Source organism: Ursus maritimus, unplaced genomic scaffold (assembly GCF_017311325.1).
Source record: "Ursus maritimus isolate PB19 unplaced genomic scaffold, ASM1731132v1 scaffold_9, whole genome shotgun sequence".
NCBI lineage: Eukaryota > Metazoa > Chordata > Mammalia > Carnivora > Ursidae > Ursus > Ursus maritimus.
This window is the reverse complement of record NW_024427107.1, coordinates 76,666,511-76,686,340: the sequence shown is the minus strand read 5'-3', so window position 1 is coordinate 76,686,340 and position 19,830 is coordinate 76,666,511. Positions and strand designations below refer to the sequence as shown.

General features: G+C 54.5%; 1 protein-coding gene across 1 annotated transcript in view; it reads left to right on the top strand.

The window, feature by feature from the left end:
- KCNK9 (potassium two pore domain channel subfamily K member 9) overlaps positions 1 to 14,580 on the top strand; it is a 79,899-nt gene extending 65,319 nt beyond the window's left edge. The window contains exon 2 of the mRNA XM_040625535.1: positions 13,612 to 14,580. Coding sequence (XP_040481469.1) covers positions 13,612 to 14,453 — 842 coding nt within the window. The 3' untranslated portion in view covers positions 14,454 to 14,580. The remainder of the gene's footprint in view (positions 1 to 13,611) is intronic.
- Positions 14,581 to 19,830: the final 5,250 nt, after the last annotated feature.

Sequence of the window (19,830 nt, the reverse complement as noted above, 5' to 3'; positions counted from 1 at the left end):
GAACACCTACGTTCAGGAAGCCATGCTTTAGAAGCCACAAATGCAATGCCTCTCACCTTCGCTTCAGCTCATTAGGTGACCGAGAGGCAGAGACGTGTAGTTGACCGTGTTCAGCTCTGGCTGTGCATCCTTGCCTTGGCTCCGGGCCCTATTGGCTCCGGGGACTTGAATTGTGCCCATTTCACAGATAAGGGATGAGGGTCTTGGCCTCACGCCCTGTAACTCCATGTCACTTGGAGCCCTGTGTGTCCAGAGGTCCTTTGGGGATTTGAGGTATGGAGGAGAGACCCTTCCTGGAGAAGGTGGCATTTGGGTGGGGGGCCCTTGAAGAGGACAGGTCTCCGTCCAGTGGAGGGCAGACAGTGTCTGAACAGAGCAGTGGGTCCGCCAGCTCATGGGGCTGTGGCTGCCCGTCTCGATCGGCCGGCACTTAGAGCCAGGAGTAATTTGGCATTCCAGGCTCTGCGTGTTCTGTCCCATCATTCTTTCCGGCGTGAACGGTGTGAACTCCGCTCGCTCCCTCGCCCTCGCACAGTCCAGGGTGAATCAGCCCTGAAAGACAGTCTCCATCAAACCGAAAATGTATCAGTTGTTACTTAATGAATGGCTGTTAGGCCATGTGCTTGGTTTCACATTTTCTTGTTCTACCGCAGGGTTTTCCAAAGTCAGCCACGTTTTACATACTTTTTCCTGTGAACTTAATTTTTTAAATGTGGGTTCGTTTCACCAAATTTTCTTCTAGTTTCTTTGTTGGGGGGGGAATTTTGTACTGTGGGTAAGGAGGAAAGGAGAGAGGAAGAGCGGGAAGCTTTTACTGGGAGGGGCCCCGGGGGCGGGAAGGAAAAGGCAGGCTTCCGGCATGTTCTGGAAGGTGCGGGCACCACCGTCCCCACAGTGGGATTGGGGTTCTGTGGCGGTGTCAGGGGCCTGTGGCAGGAGCCTGGGGGGCGGGGCTTAAAGGGTGTCTCCCCACCCACCTGGGGGTAACAGCATTCACCTGGGACGGCGGCCCCTCCCCCACAGTGAGGGAGTTTTTTTTTTTTTAATGATTTTTTTTTTATTATATTATGTTAGTCACCATACAGTACGAGTTTTTAAGTCACTTAGCTCTGTTCCTGGCCCAGCCGACGGTGGCCGCCGCGGTGGTTGTGGTCAGTGGCGTTAGGATAGTTACTCACTGTCGTCAGCACTGCCATTGACTGATGGGGACATCTGATGAGAAACTCAGCACAGGGCCGTATCCCTACGGAAGAGATGAATGGCTTTCTGCTGCCCAGGCCCTGGACGCGGGCCCAGGGAGACGCGGGCTGCGGCAGGACGGGGTCTCTGCGGCCGCCAAGTGCCCGCCAGAGGGCGCCCGTGCTTCTTCGGTCGCTGCCGGCTGTCCATGGAGCCGGCCCCAGGGAGGGCCCGCCAGTGTGAGGACGTGGAGGGACGGAGGGACGGTTGGAGGGACGCACGGAGGGACAGAGGCTTCTAGCCAGTCTCAGCCCCTTGCACGCGTCCCTGTTCCGTGGCAGAAGCAAAGTGGTCTGGTGGGTGGAGGGCCCCAGCCTCTCCCAGGGGCAGCAGGATCCATGCTTCTGTGGTCCAGGCCAGGGTATTCGAGAGGCCAGGGCTGACCTTGACCTCATCGTGCCTCTGGTGTCCATCGTGTTCGGGTCAGAGCTGGGACCCCGGTGGGTGCCTCATCAGAGCATTGCCATCTTGTGGCTAGAGGGAGCTGGCTGGGCCACCCCCCGCCTCCAGCCTGGTCCTCACCCCTGCGTCAGAGGGTGCCACTGTGCCCTGACCGCCCCCCAGGCCGTGTTCTGAGCTGCATGCCGGGGGCTTTCTGTGAGCGGGGTGTCCTGTGGCTGCTTCAGGGCAGATGTCTATCACCTGTGTCCAGAAGCCCGCGTGGGGGTTGGTTAAGGGAGCCCAGAGACTGTGGGTGCTGACTAGGGCAGTGGTCTTCAGATGGACGGCCAGTGTTAAGGCTGCACCCCCGCCCCCCGCACCCCTCCCGAGCAGGCCCGCAGGGAGGGCGGTGCTGTCAAGAACCTGGGCTTCTCCAGAGTGGCCTCGGTGTCCCCTGAGCTCCTGTGCCCAGGCCAGCTCAGCGCCTCCTCCCAGAACCCACAGACCCCAGGCCTCCCCCACTCCCCACTTCCCTCATCCTCAGGTAGAAAGAAAGAAGAGTTTTGCTTTAAAAACAGGGGTTTCTTTACTTTTTTCATTTAAGTAAAATTCCTACAACTTAAAATTCACATTTTAACATCTTCAGTCCAGTGGCATTTAGTACATTCCCAGAATTGTGCAGCCACCTCCTTTGTCCAGTTCCAAGACAATTTCATTATCCCCAGAGAAAACCCCGACCCATCAGGCATCCACCCCCAGCCTCGGACAACCTCTCATCTGCTTCCCGCCTCTGCAGATTTGCCTGTTCTGGGCGCTTCCTATAAAGGAGTCCTGCTGTATGTGTCCTTGGTGCACGGCGTCTTTCACTTAGCATAGTATTTCCAGGCTCACGCACATCCTACCATGTATCGGAATATCCTTCCTCTTCCAGGCCGAGTAATAATCCATCATCGTAGGGGTAGACCACGTTTTGCTTATCCATTCATCCATGGGTGAACATTTGGGTTGTCTCTCCCTTTTGGCTGTTGTGAATAGTGCTGCTGTGTTTGACTACTTATTTCCAACTCTTTGGGCTATATACCTAAGAGTAGAACTGCTAAAAATGATTTTTAAAGAACGTATGTCTTCGTTACTTGGGTCTGTGTTAAGAGCAGACAGAGCTGTCAAGCCAGCTGTAAAGCCCTGAGTCTTACTGTCCCGCTGACGCCTGGGTGGGCGGGTGGCCCGCAGCAGGACCCCTGCATGCACCTGCTCCCCCAGGGGCTCCCTGAGGCCCGCCTTGCAGGGACATTTTGGGGACTAAGGGGGACGCACACGGGGCTGCCCAGGCTGCTTCCTCATTCATAAATAGGAATAATAACACGTCATTTGACTAGATCCTGCGATCACGAAGGAAGGGTCTGGGCCAGGGCTTCCGGGCGTCCGTGGTCTGAGAGGCGCTCCTGAGGGATGACCGCAGACCAGCGAGGAGATGACGTGTCCATCCGGCAGAGGCGCTGGAGCGGGCGCCAGGTTGACATGCTGATCGGCAGGCTCCCCGTGGCCAGCACGGGCTGTGCCCTCCCCAGGCGCCCCGCGTCCGGCCCGCCCAGCCCTCGCACAGCGCCGAGCAGGAGGAAGGCCTGGCGTGAGCTCTTGTCAGAAATACGTGCCTCGGAGGCTTGTATATTTTTCAAAAATAATTTTTTAGGTTCCCTTTTCCCCTTAAGACATAAAATGAAGGGAAACCACAAGGGGACTATTTGGGAAATTAATAATACTTTAAAAAGCATATGAGAGAATTGTTCTTTCATTAAAGAAAACCCCAAATCTGCCAAATTTCCCTCCAGAGAACACAGGGTGGTGCCAAGCCTGTGAATAGTCAAGTCACCGGGGCCTCCTCATGGCTCCAAGAAGGGCTAAGGGCTTGGGACTGGGAACCCGAGGGCCCTGGGCAAAAAGCCTCAGTGTTTTCATCTGTGAAGTGGGTTCACGCGTTCTGGAGTGGAGTTCCCCACGGGGATTATAGGAGGGGCTTTGGTCTACCCAGGAGGACTGTGCCCGCCTCGGTGTGGCTCTCCTGTCCGTGTGGGGGCAGGGCTGGCCCCAGCCCACTTGGGGAAGGTGCCTCCATGGGGCGATGGCATTTCTTGCTGCCTTGGTTTATGCATCTGTGAAGTGGCCTGACCAGTGTTTGCTGCCCCGGCGGGCTCCCGGCCACGGATGGAGGGTGGTGGGCAGCGCGTGTCGTGGGGCTCGCTGACCCTCACTTGCTCCCCCTTTCCCGCCTTCTCTCCTCTGGTTCTTGTCTCCTTTTCTGCCATTTCCGGAGCATCACGACCTCTGTTTTAGACAAACAGATGGCCTGTTTTATTTTGTTTGGCCTGTGTCACATTTTAAAATGTCTAATTAGATACCAATTAGAGTCCACATTTTTTAAAAAAATTGATATTTCCAGCTTCTCCTTAAAAATCAGGACGTTGGGTCGCCCTGGCCTGTGCCCTGTTGCCCGGCTGGGCTGCAGCCGCTTTTTCAGAGGCCCGGGCTGTCCCGGGGCCACCGTCCACCCTCACGTTGGTTCCCTCACCACCCCCCGCCATGTCCCTGCAGACGGATCTGAGGCGCTTGTAAGAGAAGCCGCGTCAGGTGCAGGGCGTGGGAACTGCAGAGGGCTGTGTTATCCATACAAATCCCCTCTTCATTATTGGCAGTCGTGCTGAGGTGTAGGGCGGGTTGAGTGTTAATCAGTTATGATCAAACCAGTGGCTGAAACCAAAAGGCTTAGTGAGAAAGAGGCTGACTGTGCGTAGGGCTGACTCTCAGCTGGGCTCAGACACGGGGGTGGAGTGGTACACCCTGTCTCTCAGGGTAGGGAATTCTCTGTAGTTGCGCTCACCCTCGTGGTGCTGAAATGACTTCGCTGGCTCTGGACAAAACACTCTAGCACCCTCCTAGTTGGGCAGGAAAGAGCAAAAGTCTCATTGGTTCGGGGCTCGGCTGGCGACCCAATCAGAGCCCATAAGAAGCACCTTCCTCTCTTAGGGTTCGAATGGGGAGACCTGGGGCGCCTGGGTGGCTCAGTCGTTACGTGTCTGCCTTCGGCTCAGGGCGTGATCCCGGCGTTCTGGGATCGAGCCCCACATCGGGCTCTTCCACTGGCAGCCTTCTTCTTCCTCTCCCACTCCCCTGCTGTGTTCCCTCTCTCTCTTTCTGTCAAATGAATAAATAAAATCTTAAAAAAAGAAATGAATGGGGAGACCTGCACATGAGCCAAGGCCACATGGTGGTACCCGGTTCTGTTACATTGAGAGAAGGACGACCCCACCTGGGGCAGCTGCAACAACGGGCATCCCTCTCAGATGAACACGGACAAGCTTTGTAGTACCCGGAAGGGACTGCTTTACTCTGTAGTCCCCTTTACAGAGAGGAAGCCCCGGCTTAGAGGGTCCAGGTGGCTTTCCCAAGGTCACGGGCAGTATGTGGCAGATGGAGCCAGATGCAGGCCTTGGGAGTTACTGATCCTACCCAGTTACCTCCTGAGGACCCTTCGTGCCCACTCTCCGCCTCCCCATCCCCCGTGGCCCCATGAGTCATTTTCCTTTTTGGTGTTTGCAGACACCTGGGTCTTAATAATCATGCGGAGCTCATTCGGGGGCTTGAGCAAGGCCAGCGCCAGGGAGGCTGGATGAGTGGGATGCTTGTTGCACACTGAAGTGGGGAGCCAGCCGGGAAGCAGAAGGGGCCGAGGGCAGCTCCCCTCCCTGGCACCTCCCTGCTCAAAGCCACCCTGAGTCATTCTTTAATGGAAAGTGTGCTATTTTAATTCCTATCAGCACAAAAACCTTGTGTGTCCTTTATAAATATTTCATTCTCTTCCAGCAGTGAGTTCCCACTGCCCAGGGCCTGTGTATAGCCACCTCCTTCCCTGTGTGGGGCGGTCTGTCCCCAGCCCAGGTGGCTGTGGGCCGGAGGGGATGGCCACGACCACCCTCACCCAGCCGCTAGCTGTGACGGCCGCTGCTGCTCAAGGAGCAGCCCAGCCCCCCTGAACCTGACAGAAGAGAAAGAGGGTGCCTGGGGAGGGAAGTGACCACCCAAGGTCCCTAAGGGGCAGAATCAGGGCTCCAACCTGAGTCGGCCCCATGCTGGGGGCCAGTCTTGTCCACTCCATTGTGGTGTCCTGGAGTGGGAATTCAAAGCTAGGTCAATCTCTTCTGGCCAAGGGACCAGGGCAGACTTCAGGGAGGGGCACTCCAGAGCAGGGAAGCTTTGCCAATTGTGTAGTGCTCCGGAAGACTGGGACAGTCATTTAGGCCAGTGGTGATGGGCCCAGATTCCCAGGGAGCTCTAGGGAGCCCCAGACAGTTCTTGAGCACTAGAGTGTCAGCAGCGAGGCTGGTCTGTGACCCACAGGCCCCAGCTGCCTTCCTGACTTTTCCCAGTGGAGAGAGCCTGTCGGACACTCGTGGCATCTCTAATGAAACACTGTCCAGAATAGGAGCAGGTCTAGGTAGCTGCTCATACCTGGTGCCTGTCGACTTCTGGAAAATCTAGGAGGAGGCAGCAAGGAGCAGAAGGCATCTTGCAAGGGAGGGCTGCCTTCTAGCCACAGCTGGTTCTTCGGGGAGCCCCAGACCCAATAGAAATGATTAATTTTATGAGCCTCCTTCCTTGTATCGCTCCCCTTCGGAAAGCAGGACCCTGTCCATTTTATTTGTTGCCCAGCTACAGCCAGGAGATGTGGGCCTCTTCTCGGCGAGCCTCTCCCAGGGCAGATCAGGGAGGTTGGCTAAGTATACTAATGGGGCCGTGAAATCAGGCTGGATGATGTGGTGTCTTGGGTAGAGCTGACCACTCCCCCCAGCCACGCTGGGCTCAGCAGTGGGCTCAGGACTGGCCAGACTTCCCAGGCAGTGTCCGGAAGACAGAAGCCATTCGCACAGTGATGCATCCGTCTGAACTCTGTGTGCCTCTCTCATGCCTCCCCTGTGCCGTGCTCTGGGATCGCAGAGGTGCATCAGGGGTGGGCAGTACTGCCCTCAGAGCTCACAGTCTGGCCAGGAGGCAGGGGGACGGAGGGAGGAGAGGACCCCCCTGCCAACAGCCCGGCCCGTGGTGGCCTCAGCTGGGACTCTCCAGCAGGGTCGGTCAGTGTCTGTGGGTGAGAGAGGAGTCTGGGGGTGGGGCTGCCCTGGAGGCCCCCAGCCCCCACCCTGGGTCTGGAGATGGGAGGTGGGCGCAGAGCGAGCAGGTGGCTGGTCCTTTCCATCACGCCTAGGCCTCACTGGCTTGGGACGTGCAGGGGCACCTGGGGCTGGAAGGCCTGCACCCAGCATCCGCGTGCCAGCCTGGGGTGGGGGCTCAGCTCCAGCGTGGCCTGGGCTCAGAGGCTGCAGTGACAGAATACCCCAGACTGGGGGCTTAAACCACAGGTACTCTCCCAGTTCTGGAGGCTGGGAGTCCAAGGTTAAGGTGCTGGCATACTGAGGGCTGGGAGAGGGCTGGGGGAGGGTTGAGGGAGGGCTCTCTTCCTGGCAGCAGACACCCCCTTCTCACCGTGTCTGCTCATGGCAGAGAGGGAGCGAGCTCTGGTCCCTTCCTCTCTTAGAAGGACACTAACCGCATCCCGAAGCCTTCATGAACTCATGTAGCCCTGATCCCTCCCCCACCCAGCGCCTCACCTCCAGGTATCATCATGTGGGGGCTAGGGCTTCCACCCAAGAATTTGGCGACACAGATGGTCGCAGGGAGGGGCCCTGGGGATCTGACGAGAGCCTCTCATTCCAGCTTCATCTCTGCTCCATTTCACAGATGGGAAAACTGAGGTGTCCTTCTGGGATGTCCAGGAGTGGCAGCGCAGAGTCCACAGACAGCTTTTCAAAGCGGGGTTTATTGTTTTTATAGTCCATTTGTCCTTTTCCGATTGGAACTTCGAAAGCTTGTTGCTGGCCCGCTGTGTGGAGTTGGGGCGGCATGCCTGCCCCTGGTCCTCGCTTTAACCCTCTGATTATGGGGACGGTCGGCCTTTTCCAGGGCCGCCTTCATGCCTTCTTCATAAGGATAACCTTGTAGCTCTTAGAATACCCCAGCCCCCTCTGGGCTTAGCACGTGAGCACCCTCCAGGAGTGGGGGGTTCATGTGCTGGAATATGGGGGGCAGGGCACAGGGCCTTCCTTTCCATTCTCCTAAAGCTTCGTCACCACACGCACCCACACCAGCTCTGCCCTCCCGCTCTACCTGCCCTGCCCTTAGCGCTCCTGGTGGGGAGGCCAGGATCCGGGGCTCAGGCCTGGTTCTGGGCCCTGCCACCTGCTGACAGAGAGGGCCCAGGCCCGGGGAGAGGGGCTGATGCACAGAGTAATGTCAGAATCCAGCAGTGGTGGGCAGCCTGAGCAAACTCCTGTTCATCCATCAAAACTCTGGAGGCTCCTGAGAGGCGGTAAGCCCGGGCTGACCCAGTCTGAGCTGGGCGCTCTTCTGTGCTTCCCCAGCATTGGGCACGTACAGGCCAAGCCGATGATTCTGACACTGCTCCGCCTCCCCGGAGCTGCCGGTCCGCTCTTTTGTCCTCTCTGATTCTCCTGCAACCCGCACAGGGCCTGGCCTGGGGAGGGCCGTAGTGGGCATTCAACCCCTGGCCCCCTCTGGCACCCTTCCTGGGCCCCAAGCACCAGCCCCACCACTCAGGGGAGCTAAGCTGGGTCTCAGGAGCTGGGGTCCCTCTGACAAGGACCCTACTCCTCATGGCAGCAAGGGCCCTTGAATTTGATTCAGATCTGTATCCTTGTCAGCTCCAGTGCGGGGCCGGGAACCTGTGAGCATCTCTGCTCCCTCCTGGCCAGCCCCACGGCACTGCACTGACACTGCCGGGTGGAAGGATAGGGAGCAGGGCCCTGGCAGGGGTCGGGAGGCTGGGGCGACACCAGGTGCTGTGTGCTGAGGGGTGAGGGAGGCAGGCGGGGGAAGGTGGGTGGGTCAGCACCTCAGACAGACTCCTGGGTGACTCATCTGAGGTCCCGCGCCCTGGAGGTCAGGGAGCCTGATGTTGGGGCGCAGCACCAGGGGGTGGCTTTTCAGACTGTCAGTGCAATCACCATCCTGGTCAGCAGTCCCCACCCCCAGGGACCTGGCCCCCAGTGGCCACCCGAGCAGCCTATCCGGGCCAGCATTGGGGCCATGAGTAAGTTTGTCCCTGACCCCGCACATGCAGAAAAGTCAGCAGGAAGGAGGGGGGGCACAGCTTGGTGTGGATGGATGAGCGAGGCGCTGCATCTCCTGTGTGCAGGGAGCTTTGCAGCCGGGGGCCGGTGGCCTGCGCCTTCTCCAGCTGGTGGGGCTCAGGGCGGTGCTCATGCTGGTCAGGGCTGGTCACCTGCAGGGGTGCCAGGCCCAGGGCTGGGGAAGGACAGTCCCATCCCTTGCAGGGCGGCTACAAGCCTCTCTCCCCTCCTTTTCTCAGCCTCATCCTGCACTTGCGGCCAGTGAGTTGAGGGGCGCGGCGGAGCAGCCCCTCAAAGGGATCCCTCTGGGACGACCTGGGTGCAGTAGCTCTTCTGTGCCCTGTGCAGGCCTCCTGAGCCCGGTGTAAATCATTGTTAGACATTGCTTTGCCAGAAGGATGAATTACTCATTTGCAATGATGGAAGGACGAATGGTCTAGTCCTAGATGGGATTCCTGAGGTTGTGTTGCCCCTGCAGGGCTCAGAGGTAGAGGAGGAAGGTGCTTGGGAGCCTGGGCCTTAGTGAGAAAACCGGGATGGGGATGGAGCCATAGCTCCTGAGCTCCCAGGACAAGTGCTAAGCAGGGGTTGGGGGACAGAAATGATCAAGGAGAACAGGCAGCTGCCCCTGGGGGTCCTCCATGGCCTTGACACCCATGCCCTCAACCTCCGTGTAAGGCCCCCCTCGTGCTGGGCACTGGGAGGGCCCTGGTCATGGGCTGGCTGGCTGGAGCCCCTTGGGAAGATTTGGGGGAAAGAAGTCCCTGTGGATCCCCCGTGACAAGCACAGGTCCTGGAACACAGTCAACGGTCTGGACATATCTGAATGGAAAACGTTGGAACACACGGATACGGCTCCCAACCCAGGGAAGCCAGAGTGCATTCATCCACTCACAGATGAAAAAAACCAGTCTTCCCGGACCTGAGTTGTCACACAGGTTCTGTGAGAACATTGGAGATTTGTACCTGTTGTCCTCTTGGGAAGGAGAGGCGTCTTCCCAACGTCTGGTGCACGTGCGTTCCCTCTCTTCTCATCCTTGTAACTCGCAGCTATGATGTGTGCTGGTGACTTATAAATACGCACCGGCATTCCCTGCAGCACACACATACGTGTGCACACATCCGGTGCCTTGAGCGTAGTCCACATGCACATGCACACATACCGCGTAGACAAATCCATTCATGACTGCAGGGGTGCTGTGGGTACGCTGTATATGCTTTCTGTGTATCGGTATATGTGGTGTGTGTGTGTGCGTGTATTACTCTCCCCGCACAGGCGTACTGTGCATGTCGTTCCAAGGGTATGCCATACATATTCTATAGGAAGTACCCATAGATGCCACATCTGTGGGTTGCAGAGTTTATGCATACCCTGTACATAGACGTGATAGGTATAGACCTGTCCATAGGCAGTGCCTGCAGTGTTGTGTCAGAGCAGAGATGGTGAGCAGATCCAGTGGAGAATACACACGGTATATCCGTTCGGCCTTTGCAGGAAGTAGCACTCTCAATTTGAGATATTAGTGGGCTGTTTATAGACTCTTCTGGAAAGCGTGGGTCTGGTGGAGGGAAAGCAACCAGGGAAGCTGTGGCATTCTGGATGAGCAATGGTGGAGAGCTGTCCGTGTGTCTGGGAACAGTTACTGGAACTGTAGAGAGTAGCTCCATGATGTGAGCCTGCAAGGTCCTCACCTTCCTCCCTTCTGACCTCCTGACCAACTAACTGGAAACCAGACAGCAGGGTGGAGGTGGGTGCGTCCGGATGGGGAAATTGAAGATGTCCTGCCTGGCTGTCTCCTTCCCAGAACCGTTGTACATTCAGCAGCTTATCTGTCATTGTAGCGGGAAGAGTCCTGTGCCCAAATCACAGGGCCAGAGATTTATTAATGTGGAAGGCCCTGAACTTTGGTGGCGTTCATCTCCCACGCTCTCTCACGCACCTTACTGAGGCATGTCCCCACTGTGGGGGGGGGGGACAATGGAGCAGTGAGATATACTGGGGGCATCAGAATGATGAAGTCCTTTCAATATGCAGTAGGACAGATGACAGGAGACCAGACACAGGGTCTACAGACATACTGCTGTCCAGCCATGTGAAGGAAACCGCTTCTGAACGTCGCTACTGACAGGAATGGGTGCGGTCTGTGCACCCCAGGTGCAATTTTTGACCCAGCAAATGCTGTGTTGGTTTCCTCTCGTAAATATATCACATCCGGTACCATTAGCTAATATTACCACCTTACTCAGTTTCCAACATTCTACTGTTTTCCACCATCCATCTGGCTTTTGTATCAGCTACGCAGGTGAGCTATCTGGAGATATAGTAGGGCTCCCACCCCTGCATTCTGTATAAATATAAACCCAGTTGTTTACCAAGATGTGTTTCATTCTTTCCTGAAGACCTAAGACTCCATCTGGTATCATTTCCCTCTAGGAAGAAGAACTTCCTTTGGTAATATTCTGTGCAGATCTACTGGAAACAAGTTTTCTTTCATGTAAAAATGTATTTTGACTTCATTCTTAAAGGATATTTCCTGTGGATGGACAATTCTGGGTTAACAGTCTTTTTTTTTTTTTTAAGCTCCTTAAAGATGTTATTGCACTGTTTCCTGGCCCCCATTGTTTATGATTAGAAGGAAGAGGTATTCACATCATTCTCTAGGTGATATCTTGTTTCTCTCTGGCTGCCTTAGGGATTTCTCTTTGGTTTTCAGCAGTTTGACACCGATGTGTGGTTTTCTTTGTTTATCCTACTTGGAGTTCACTGGGCTTCTTGAATCTGTAAACCTGTGCCTTTCACCAAATTTGGTTAATTTTGGCTATTTCTTCAAATTTTTTTGGTCTTGTTTTCTCTTTTCCTTCTGGGATGCCTTTTGATATTTTCCTGAAGGTCTCTGAGGCTTTCAAAATTTATTTTAAACCTGTATTTCTCTCTGTTCTCGCTGTTGGATTTCTATTGCTATATTTGTTGCTCTCCCTATTAGCTTTCTGCTTCCCCATTCTATCTTTTCTGGCCTGACTCCTCCTTCATATCATTTTCCCTCTTTTGCAAAGACTATGCGGTTTTTGAGGGGCTGGAGCTCAGTGCTGGCTCAGTGGGGCTGAGGGCCAAAGAGGATGAAGAGAAGGCATCCTGGAGGCAAACAAATGATGTCATCTCTGTAGTGAGAGTATGGCCCCTGGGGCACGTAGGACACAGCACAAATTCCTGCCAGGGGAGAGACAGGCAAAGTGATGAAGCCTTGGTGGAGAGGTGTGGGCTTGAGCAGTCAGATGAAGTTTTCTGTGGGAGACAGTGGGCGGCGTGGAGGTCTTGGGGTCTGGTTGGTCCCTACAGAGTACCAGGCCCTGGACTAGGTGCTGTGCGACTTAGCAGATCAGCACACCCCCACCTGGGAATTATTATTATCCCATGTAACAGATGAAGAAGCCAGGGCTGGGAGAGGTGGTCTGGTGCCCAAAATAATAATACAGCTGGTTAAATGACTAGGAGCCCATGAGCATACGGCTCTGGGTAATATCAGGGAAACCTTTCTTGATGGGGCAGGCTTTGAGATGTTGGAAGGCCATGTTCATCCTCCAAGCTGTCAGTCCAAATACTGCCTGTGATTTGGGTTTCGTTTTTTGTTTTTTGTTTTTTTCCCGGGCAGTATTAGCCCAGAACTTGACCTAGAGCCCACTGAATCTCGTTCTTCCTGCCGTGTTGTACAGATCCTATCCTGGCTCTGATATTATTATGACTAAGTAGCTGAAGGACACCTGGCAGGTAAGTCCACCCTTCCAGCACCCCATCCTCTTTCTGAATGTGGCAAAATAGAGACTCAGCTTTGCACAATTGATGTAGGGGATTAATGAAGTGATGTGCTGCGAAGTTGCATGAAGAGTTCCAAAAGCACTTACATATGTGTGGTTCTTAGAGGATTACTTGCGCCCTCTTTCCTAAGAAGCTCAGACTCACACAGTGGCACAACCATCTTCCTTCATTTCCTAAATCTTCTACGTGCTAGGTGTTACTCCAGGTGTGGGGGATCCGGCAGTGAACAGAACAGGTCACAAGTCTTCGCCTTCGTGGTGTTTATAGTACACTCTGCAGTTACTTCTCTTGACGCAGAATCTCTGCTTTTGAGCCTCATCCTTGGTGCCTAAAAACTCTGGGTTCAAATCCCAGCTCTGAAGGACTCAAGTTATCCTACTATTAAAGAATGTAGTTTTCTTGTCTTCAGTGTCAGACTCATTATGCCTAGTGTGTGGGGTTGTTAGGAGGTCAGAATGGGGCCCTGCAGGACGAGGACTCCACACGGAGCCTGGTATGTGACAGTAATGTTCATCCACGGTGGGCATGTTTAATTCTCTCCCTTGAACTCACTACGTTTGCAGTCTTCTTATTAGTGAGTATGCTGCTTTTCCTTTTAAAACCTTTGTTTTGCTCTAAGAACAATGAAATGCCCTCTGTACTCTTCCTCTGAGCTGGCCCCAATGAAATGCCCCCAAATGCTCCCGTCCCTAAGTGTCAAAGGACACTTCACTGATTCTTCCTTGTTCTTCTCCCCTCACTCCGGGATATGGCAGGCCCCAGATTCCATCCCGATGGAAGTGCCCCGACCCCCTTCCCAACCCCAGCCTCAAGTGACACCTCTTCCCTGGCCCTCCCTTGTCCTCCTCTTCCTCTCCCTGCCAGGTTATGGGCACACCCACGCCCCATGCCCACCGCAGTGCCAAGTCCGACCCCACCCCAGACCTCACGGGACCTCGCCTCACTCCTTCTCCTTGTTTTCTCGCCCCCTCCGCTCAGGTTACGGGCACGCCGCCCCCGGCACCGACGCGGGCAAGGCGTTCTGCATGTTCTACGCCGTGCTGGGCATCCCGCTGACGCTGGTCATGTTCCAGAGCCTGGGCGAGCGGATGAACACCTTCGTGCGGTACTTGCTGAAGCGCATCAAGAAGTGCTGCGGCATGCGCAACACCGACGTGTCCATGGAGAACATGGTGACCGTGGGCTTCTTCTCCTGCATGGGGACGCTGTGCATCGGGGCGGCCGCCTTCTCCCAGTGCGAGGAGTGGAGCTTCTTCCACGCCTACTACTACTGCTTCATCACATTGACTACCATTGGGTTCGGGGACTACGTGGCCCTGCAGACCAAGGGCGCCCTGCAAAAGAAGCCGCTCTACGTGGCCTTTAGCTTTATGTATATCCTGGTGGGGCTGACGGTCATCGGGGCCTTCCTCAACCTGGTGGTCCTCAGGTTCTTGACCATGAACAGCGAGGACGAGCGGCGGGACGCCGAGGAGAGGGCGTCGCTGGCCGGAAACCGCAACAGCATGGTCATCCACATCCCCGAGGAGGCGCGGCAGGGCCGGCCCCGGTACAAGGCGGACGTGCCGGACCTGCAGTCCGTGTGCTCTTGCACCTGCTACCGACCGCAGGAGTACGGCGGCCGCCCGGCCGCGCAGCAGAACTCCTTCAGCGCCAAGCTCGCCCCCCAGTACTTCCACTCCATCTCGTACAAGATCGAGGAGATCTCACCAAGCACATTGAAAAACAGCCTCTTCCCCTCCCCCATCAGCTCCGTTTCTCCCGGGTTACATAGCTTTACCGACAGCCACAGGCTGATGAGGCGCCGGAAGTCCATCTAGGGTGCGGGGCGCGCGGCGCAGGCGGAAAAAGTCATTTGTCCTGTTTGACCTCGAGTTCCACTGGCCCACCTCGTCTGTTTCGTTCTTATTTATTATTAGTATCCTTTACCGTTGTCCTCATTCTCTTTATTCCTTCTCTCCTTCCTTTTTCCGTGGTTTCCTACCTCCCCCCACCCCTCCCCACCCCTCCCCGGCGAGACAGAGCAGGCCAAAGGGAAAACAAAGGCCCGTCCTCCTCTGAAACTCGCGTCTGAGCATGAAGCATGGATTTCTTCCTTCCTTCCCAGCGAAGTATGCCTTACATTTCTCCGCAGCCTGCCCCATCTCTGGGGTGGCTTTCCCAGGACAGGTGTTGAGACCAAGACCACCAGGCAGAGCTGAGAGGATACCCAACCCAAAGTTGCACACCAGGCGGCTAGCCGGCGAGTGCCCGCGCGCGTGCTGTCTGACCTCGCTCCTCTGTGTCCTCCTCCCCCAGCGGTGGGTGGCTGCGTGTGTGTGCGCGTGCGTGCGTGTGCGGACAGTGTGTGAGTGAGGGAGTGCACACGCCCGTGTGCTTCTGTGTGTGCGCACCGCGTGACAAAACGGAAAGTATCAGGTATTCACAGTTTTCTTTTCCGTGACACAGTTCTGTTAATAACCTGCTTTCTGCGGCTTCCAAACAAAACAGGAAAACAAAACCCACGAGGTTTTTGATTTATCATTCTGCCAAGTCAAGCATGTTCCATCAGCGGTCTTTCTCCCAGACGTGTCATGACCATATTTTTTAAATGCTAGGTTCTAAATTATATTAACTTCTTTTTAGGGGGTGGGTGGGAAAGAAGACATGGATCATTTTAGCTTGCCAGTTCAAAAATTTTTTAGAAGCATGCACTTTGTTAAACTGGTATGCATTAGCAACGCAAGACAACGAAACTAGCACTGCAGCAGTCCAAAGCCAGTAATAACATTAATTAATTAAAGGCATTTCTCTCATCTGCAGCTCCAACAATTTTCCGTGCAACCGGAAGAGTCCGGGGAAACTGGGAGATTGTTGGAGCTGCAGAGGGTTTTGTGACTTCCCTCTTATTTATAGGACGGCGGCCGTGCTGGTGCCTTGCGCAGCCTCTCCCTGCAGAAGTAAGAAGTCAAGTCTGGGACGCTTGGATGAGAATGGGTATTAGGTGGATGGGGTTTATTTTCCTAATAAAAAATGACAGGGCATTCCTTGTTTTAATATATATATATATATATATATATATATATATAATTTCAAGAAAGACAGTCTCTAATTGCATTTGATTTGTGAAGAAGGGCAAGTCTGTGTTGGTCTCAGGAAGCGTTTAGAGGCAAGGAGCCGTGTCTTGGCCTGCTGGGAACTTGTCAATCGCAGGGGACCATTTTCCTGAGTCATGGAGAAATTCCTCCCCATCGTCGCTTTGAACAACCCAAAGGGAAGGCCTGTTAATCCCCTGGGGGAGGGCTAGGCTATCGGATAGGACTCCCTGGGGGCCTTTACAATGACAGGAATAAAGATAAATCTGGATCTAAATTCCCAGAGGTGACTTTCATTTCCCTCGTCACCACCCCTGCCATGTCTGTCTTCCCCTGCCTTTTTCATAAACTGAAAGTTCATGGCTCTTGGATAGAAGCAGGCTTTGGCTTTGGCAGAAGGAGCAGCAGGAGCCCCCGTGGGACCTCCCAGAATGAAGGATCTGCTCCCTAGAAGGAGGAGACCTTCAAGATTCCTGAAAGGAGAAGGCACCAAATGCCACCAGTCCCAAGCCTTTGCACCACTGGACTGAAGAGCACCTGCCCAGACTCCGAAGAGGCGGGCACTGTTGTGTCTGGGCCACAGGGCCTGTGGAAGGGGTCTGCGAACCACAGTTCTCAACCTTCAAGGTTGTCTCCGTTCACTCATTTTTTATATTTTTAATTTTAGGGCTCCAAAATCTGTCCAGAGAATAGAAGTAATAGAAGTAATTTTTGTCTGGAAGAAATTTTTCATTGGGGGGGGGGTCATAGGTGCAAAAATGCTAGGGCATCTTTGCAGAGTGCTTCATGCTTTGGAGGAGAATGCTTGGAATCAGTGTGCGGTTTCTCATGAAAACCTTTGTAAGATTTGTCCTCAAATCATTTGTCCTAGTCTAAGAAGCTGATTCCTGCCATGCCGTGGCATCTTCATTCAGCCCTCCAGTGAGGGCACCTGCTTCTCTTTGTCCACAGGTAGATGGCCCAGGCCTCTGGAGTCAGGAGAGCATGGGCTCAGCCCTTCATTCAGGGCTGATTCCCTGACTAAAATACCTGTTTAAAGTGGCTTTCCTCTGTTTAAATGCTTCCAGTGACAGGGAGCTCCTCCTTTCCTAGGGAAATTGAGAAAACGTTCTGTATCCTAGATTTCCACAGAGTTGACCATTCTTTATAGCATTAAGGATTGTAGGACGAAATTTTTTCTGTCCAGTGATGACCACCAATCTAAGAATTGAAAGCAAGGTGGAATCTGTCTTGCTTCCATCTCTCTCCTAGTTCTCTGTGCTTGGCTACTGCTCGGCCCTCTGAAGGGCAATCAGGGAGTCTTCTCTTCCGAAGTTGAATACCCTCATCCTTGCTTGGGGTTTTCAGGGCACAAGGAGCAACATTGTTCGCCTCCTTTGGGATGTGCATCTTTTCCTCAGATGGCCTGATGTGGTCTCTGGCCAAGGAGTCCTCCATGCACGCCAACAAGGTGCTCTCATGGGGACAGCGAGTCAACGGCCTCCACGGTCCTTCCCTCTTGATAAAATGGGGCTGGGGCATCTCTACCCAGAGAGCTTGGCTGCCTGAGATGGCTCAGTCAGCAGGAGAATCTCCAAAAGCCGAGAGGAAGCTTAGTCGAGTCACCTCGCTGAGCTCCCTCATTTTCAGCGAAGGAAACTGAGGCCCAGAAAGGGGGAACTGGCATCTCAGATCAGTCGGCCAGGCCCTTGGTCTTCCCAGGTGTCTCTCCTGCTGTCTTCCTGGCTGTGTGGTCGCTGCTGTTGCTTATGCCTCGAAGGTCCCTCGGCACCTCAGGCTGAGTCTGTTCCTCCCTCCCACAGCCGGTGACTTCTTTCCTAAGTGTGGTTTCTCAGCGCCCCCCCCCTTCCAGGGAGCAGTGCCCACTCAGGGAGGGGGAGAAGTCACATGAGATTGTTTGGAGACGGTTTTCAGCTTCAGTCAGGACGAGCTGAGGAAGAGCCATGTTCTGTCAGAATCACAGGAGGCTGGCTGGCCACCCACTTCTAGAAGTGGGGTCTAGAAATCAACATGCCTCGTAGGTCCTTAAAGAACTCTCGGACTCTTGCTTGAGTGTTTTCCAACAGAGAGATCTCAATCCATCCTCTCCACCAAAGATAGGAGGAAGGTGGGCCGTGGCACAGGTCTGGGTGCTTTCTAGAGACCTTCCCGTTTTACTCTTGACCACACCCATCTGGGCGGAAGGTGCTATCATGCCACGGGACCGGTAGACCCTTCTTGACCTAGGCGTGAACCCACTGTCTGGGTTTCAAGATGTCTGGTTAGCGCCAGAGCTGGGGTCCGGTCTCTTCCTTCCATCCACAGCACTCTGGGCTGCCTGGTGCTCCCTGAGCATCTGTTGTGCTCCTGCTGGACGTCCCTGACCGGGAGGAGGTGCCTGCATTTGGGCATGATCACAGCAGGTCGTTTGCAGCCCAGAAATCCCCACTGGGAGAGGAAGCAGACGGACCCGCGCTGCTGCCTGGAGGCCTGCCTTTGCAGGTGCTCGAACCCCATCTATAAAAAGGGGAGAGTGACTGCAGAATTTGGCTCACCGTTTCTTCTCTGCACGTGGGGCCTTAAGTGGGGGAACGTCTGGACAGTAACTCAGAAGCCCACAGAGAAATCTAGGAGGTCACTTTCCTCTGCCTCACCTAGATCTGAAAGCCTTGTGGATCCCAATTCCTAGCGGTGATCAACCAGCAGCTGGAAGCTGGAGGGAACGGGTTAGAGGCATTCGTTGTGCGCACAGAGCTGGAGAGGGAGGTAGGAGAGCAGACAGCAATCAGAGGAGAAAAACCACCCACCACTGAGGTCTACGGCCCTATTTCCTTTCTGCAGTTTTTATAGGATAATCAGCCCTAATGAGGATACCAGTTATAGGCATCCATCGAGGTGTAAGGCCTGAGGCCTGGGCTGGACTGTGTCCATTCCAGTAGTGTGATGGATACCATCCCCTGAAGTGCCCTAGTGCGATGGCTTTGCTCCAAAAGGGGGTCAGCCTAGGGGCCTGTCCTGTGCAGGCCTGCTGCCAGGGCCCCAGTGTGGGTTTCTTCCAGAGTTATGGCTTCTCTGGGACCTTGGATACATCCCAGGAGAGGAAGGGTTGGCAGGGCAGGGAGGAGCCCACACTTCCTGTCTCACTGGGCCCCCAGAAGTCATTTCACCTCCCTGGGCCTCTGTTGCTGTCCCCCAACACAGTGGGATGGGATAGAGTGGGCGGGACTTAGGAAGGCCTAGCACAAAATGAATTTGACCCATGAAGACCTTCGGCCTGGATGTTCTAATCAGTGGGCACATTTGGAGGGTGGGACACCAAAGAGAATACCAGAGACCATCTCGTCTGGCAGGGGGCTGGGGAGATGGTGCCACCGCTTGTCCCCTTTCCAAGAACAGAATGTCATTGCACTAACCGGGCCCCATGCATTCCAGGTTCCCCAAAGCCCTGGGCATAAATCCATTTTTATGTGGCTCTTTCTTGACCACCCCTTGGTAGACGCTGCTGTGTCCGGGGCCAATTCTATTTCCTTATGACTCTCCCCCACCAATTTTGTCTGGAAAATTCCAGATTAAAGAAGAGTTGAAAAAAGTATGATGAACTTCTGTATACCTATCAGCGAAACTCACCAGTCTGTACTAATTACATTTGCTTGACCCTCTCCCGCCCCCACCCCGATGTGTTTGGAGGATGAAGTGGGGTCTGCAACTTTTAGGTGGTTCATCCAAAGAGAAAATGATCTCCTGGGAACAAGAGTGTTCTCCCAGAGAGCAGTGCCGCTAACACCCTGGGCGATGGAGCATTCATGCAATATTATTATCTAAAGTGCAGCCCACATTCACAGTTTCCCAACTGTCCCCAAAATGGCCTCCAGAGCTTTCTTGTGAATCCGAGAGACAAGGTCACCTCCCACATGGCCTGTCTGGTTGCCCCAGTTCGCTCCCATCTAGGACATTGTTCCTCCTCGTTTGTCTTCCATGACGTGGCCATTTTGAGGAATCCAGGCCCGTTGTCTTGGGAGATACCCCCATGATCTTCTTCTGTCTGCTGGTTTCCTTGTTGAGGGAATTTTAGGAAAGACAACAACACTGCTGTCCTGTGTAACCACGATGAGTGCATTATGTCTGGCTCTCTCGAGACCTCTGT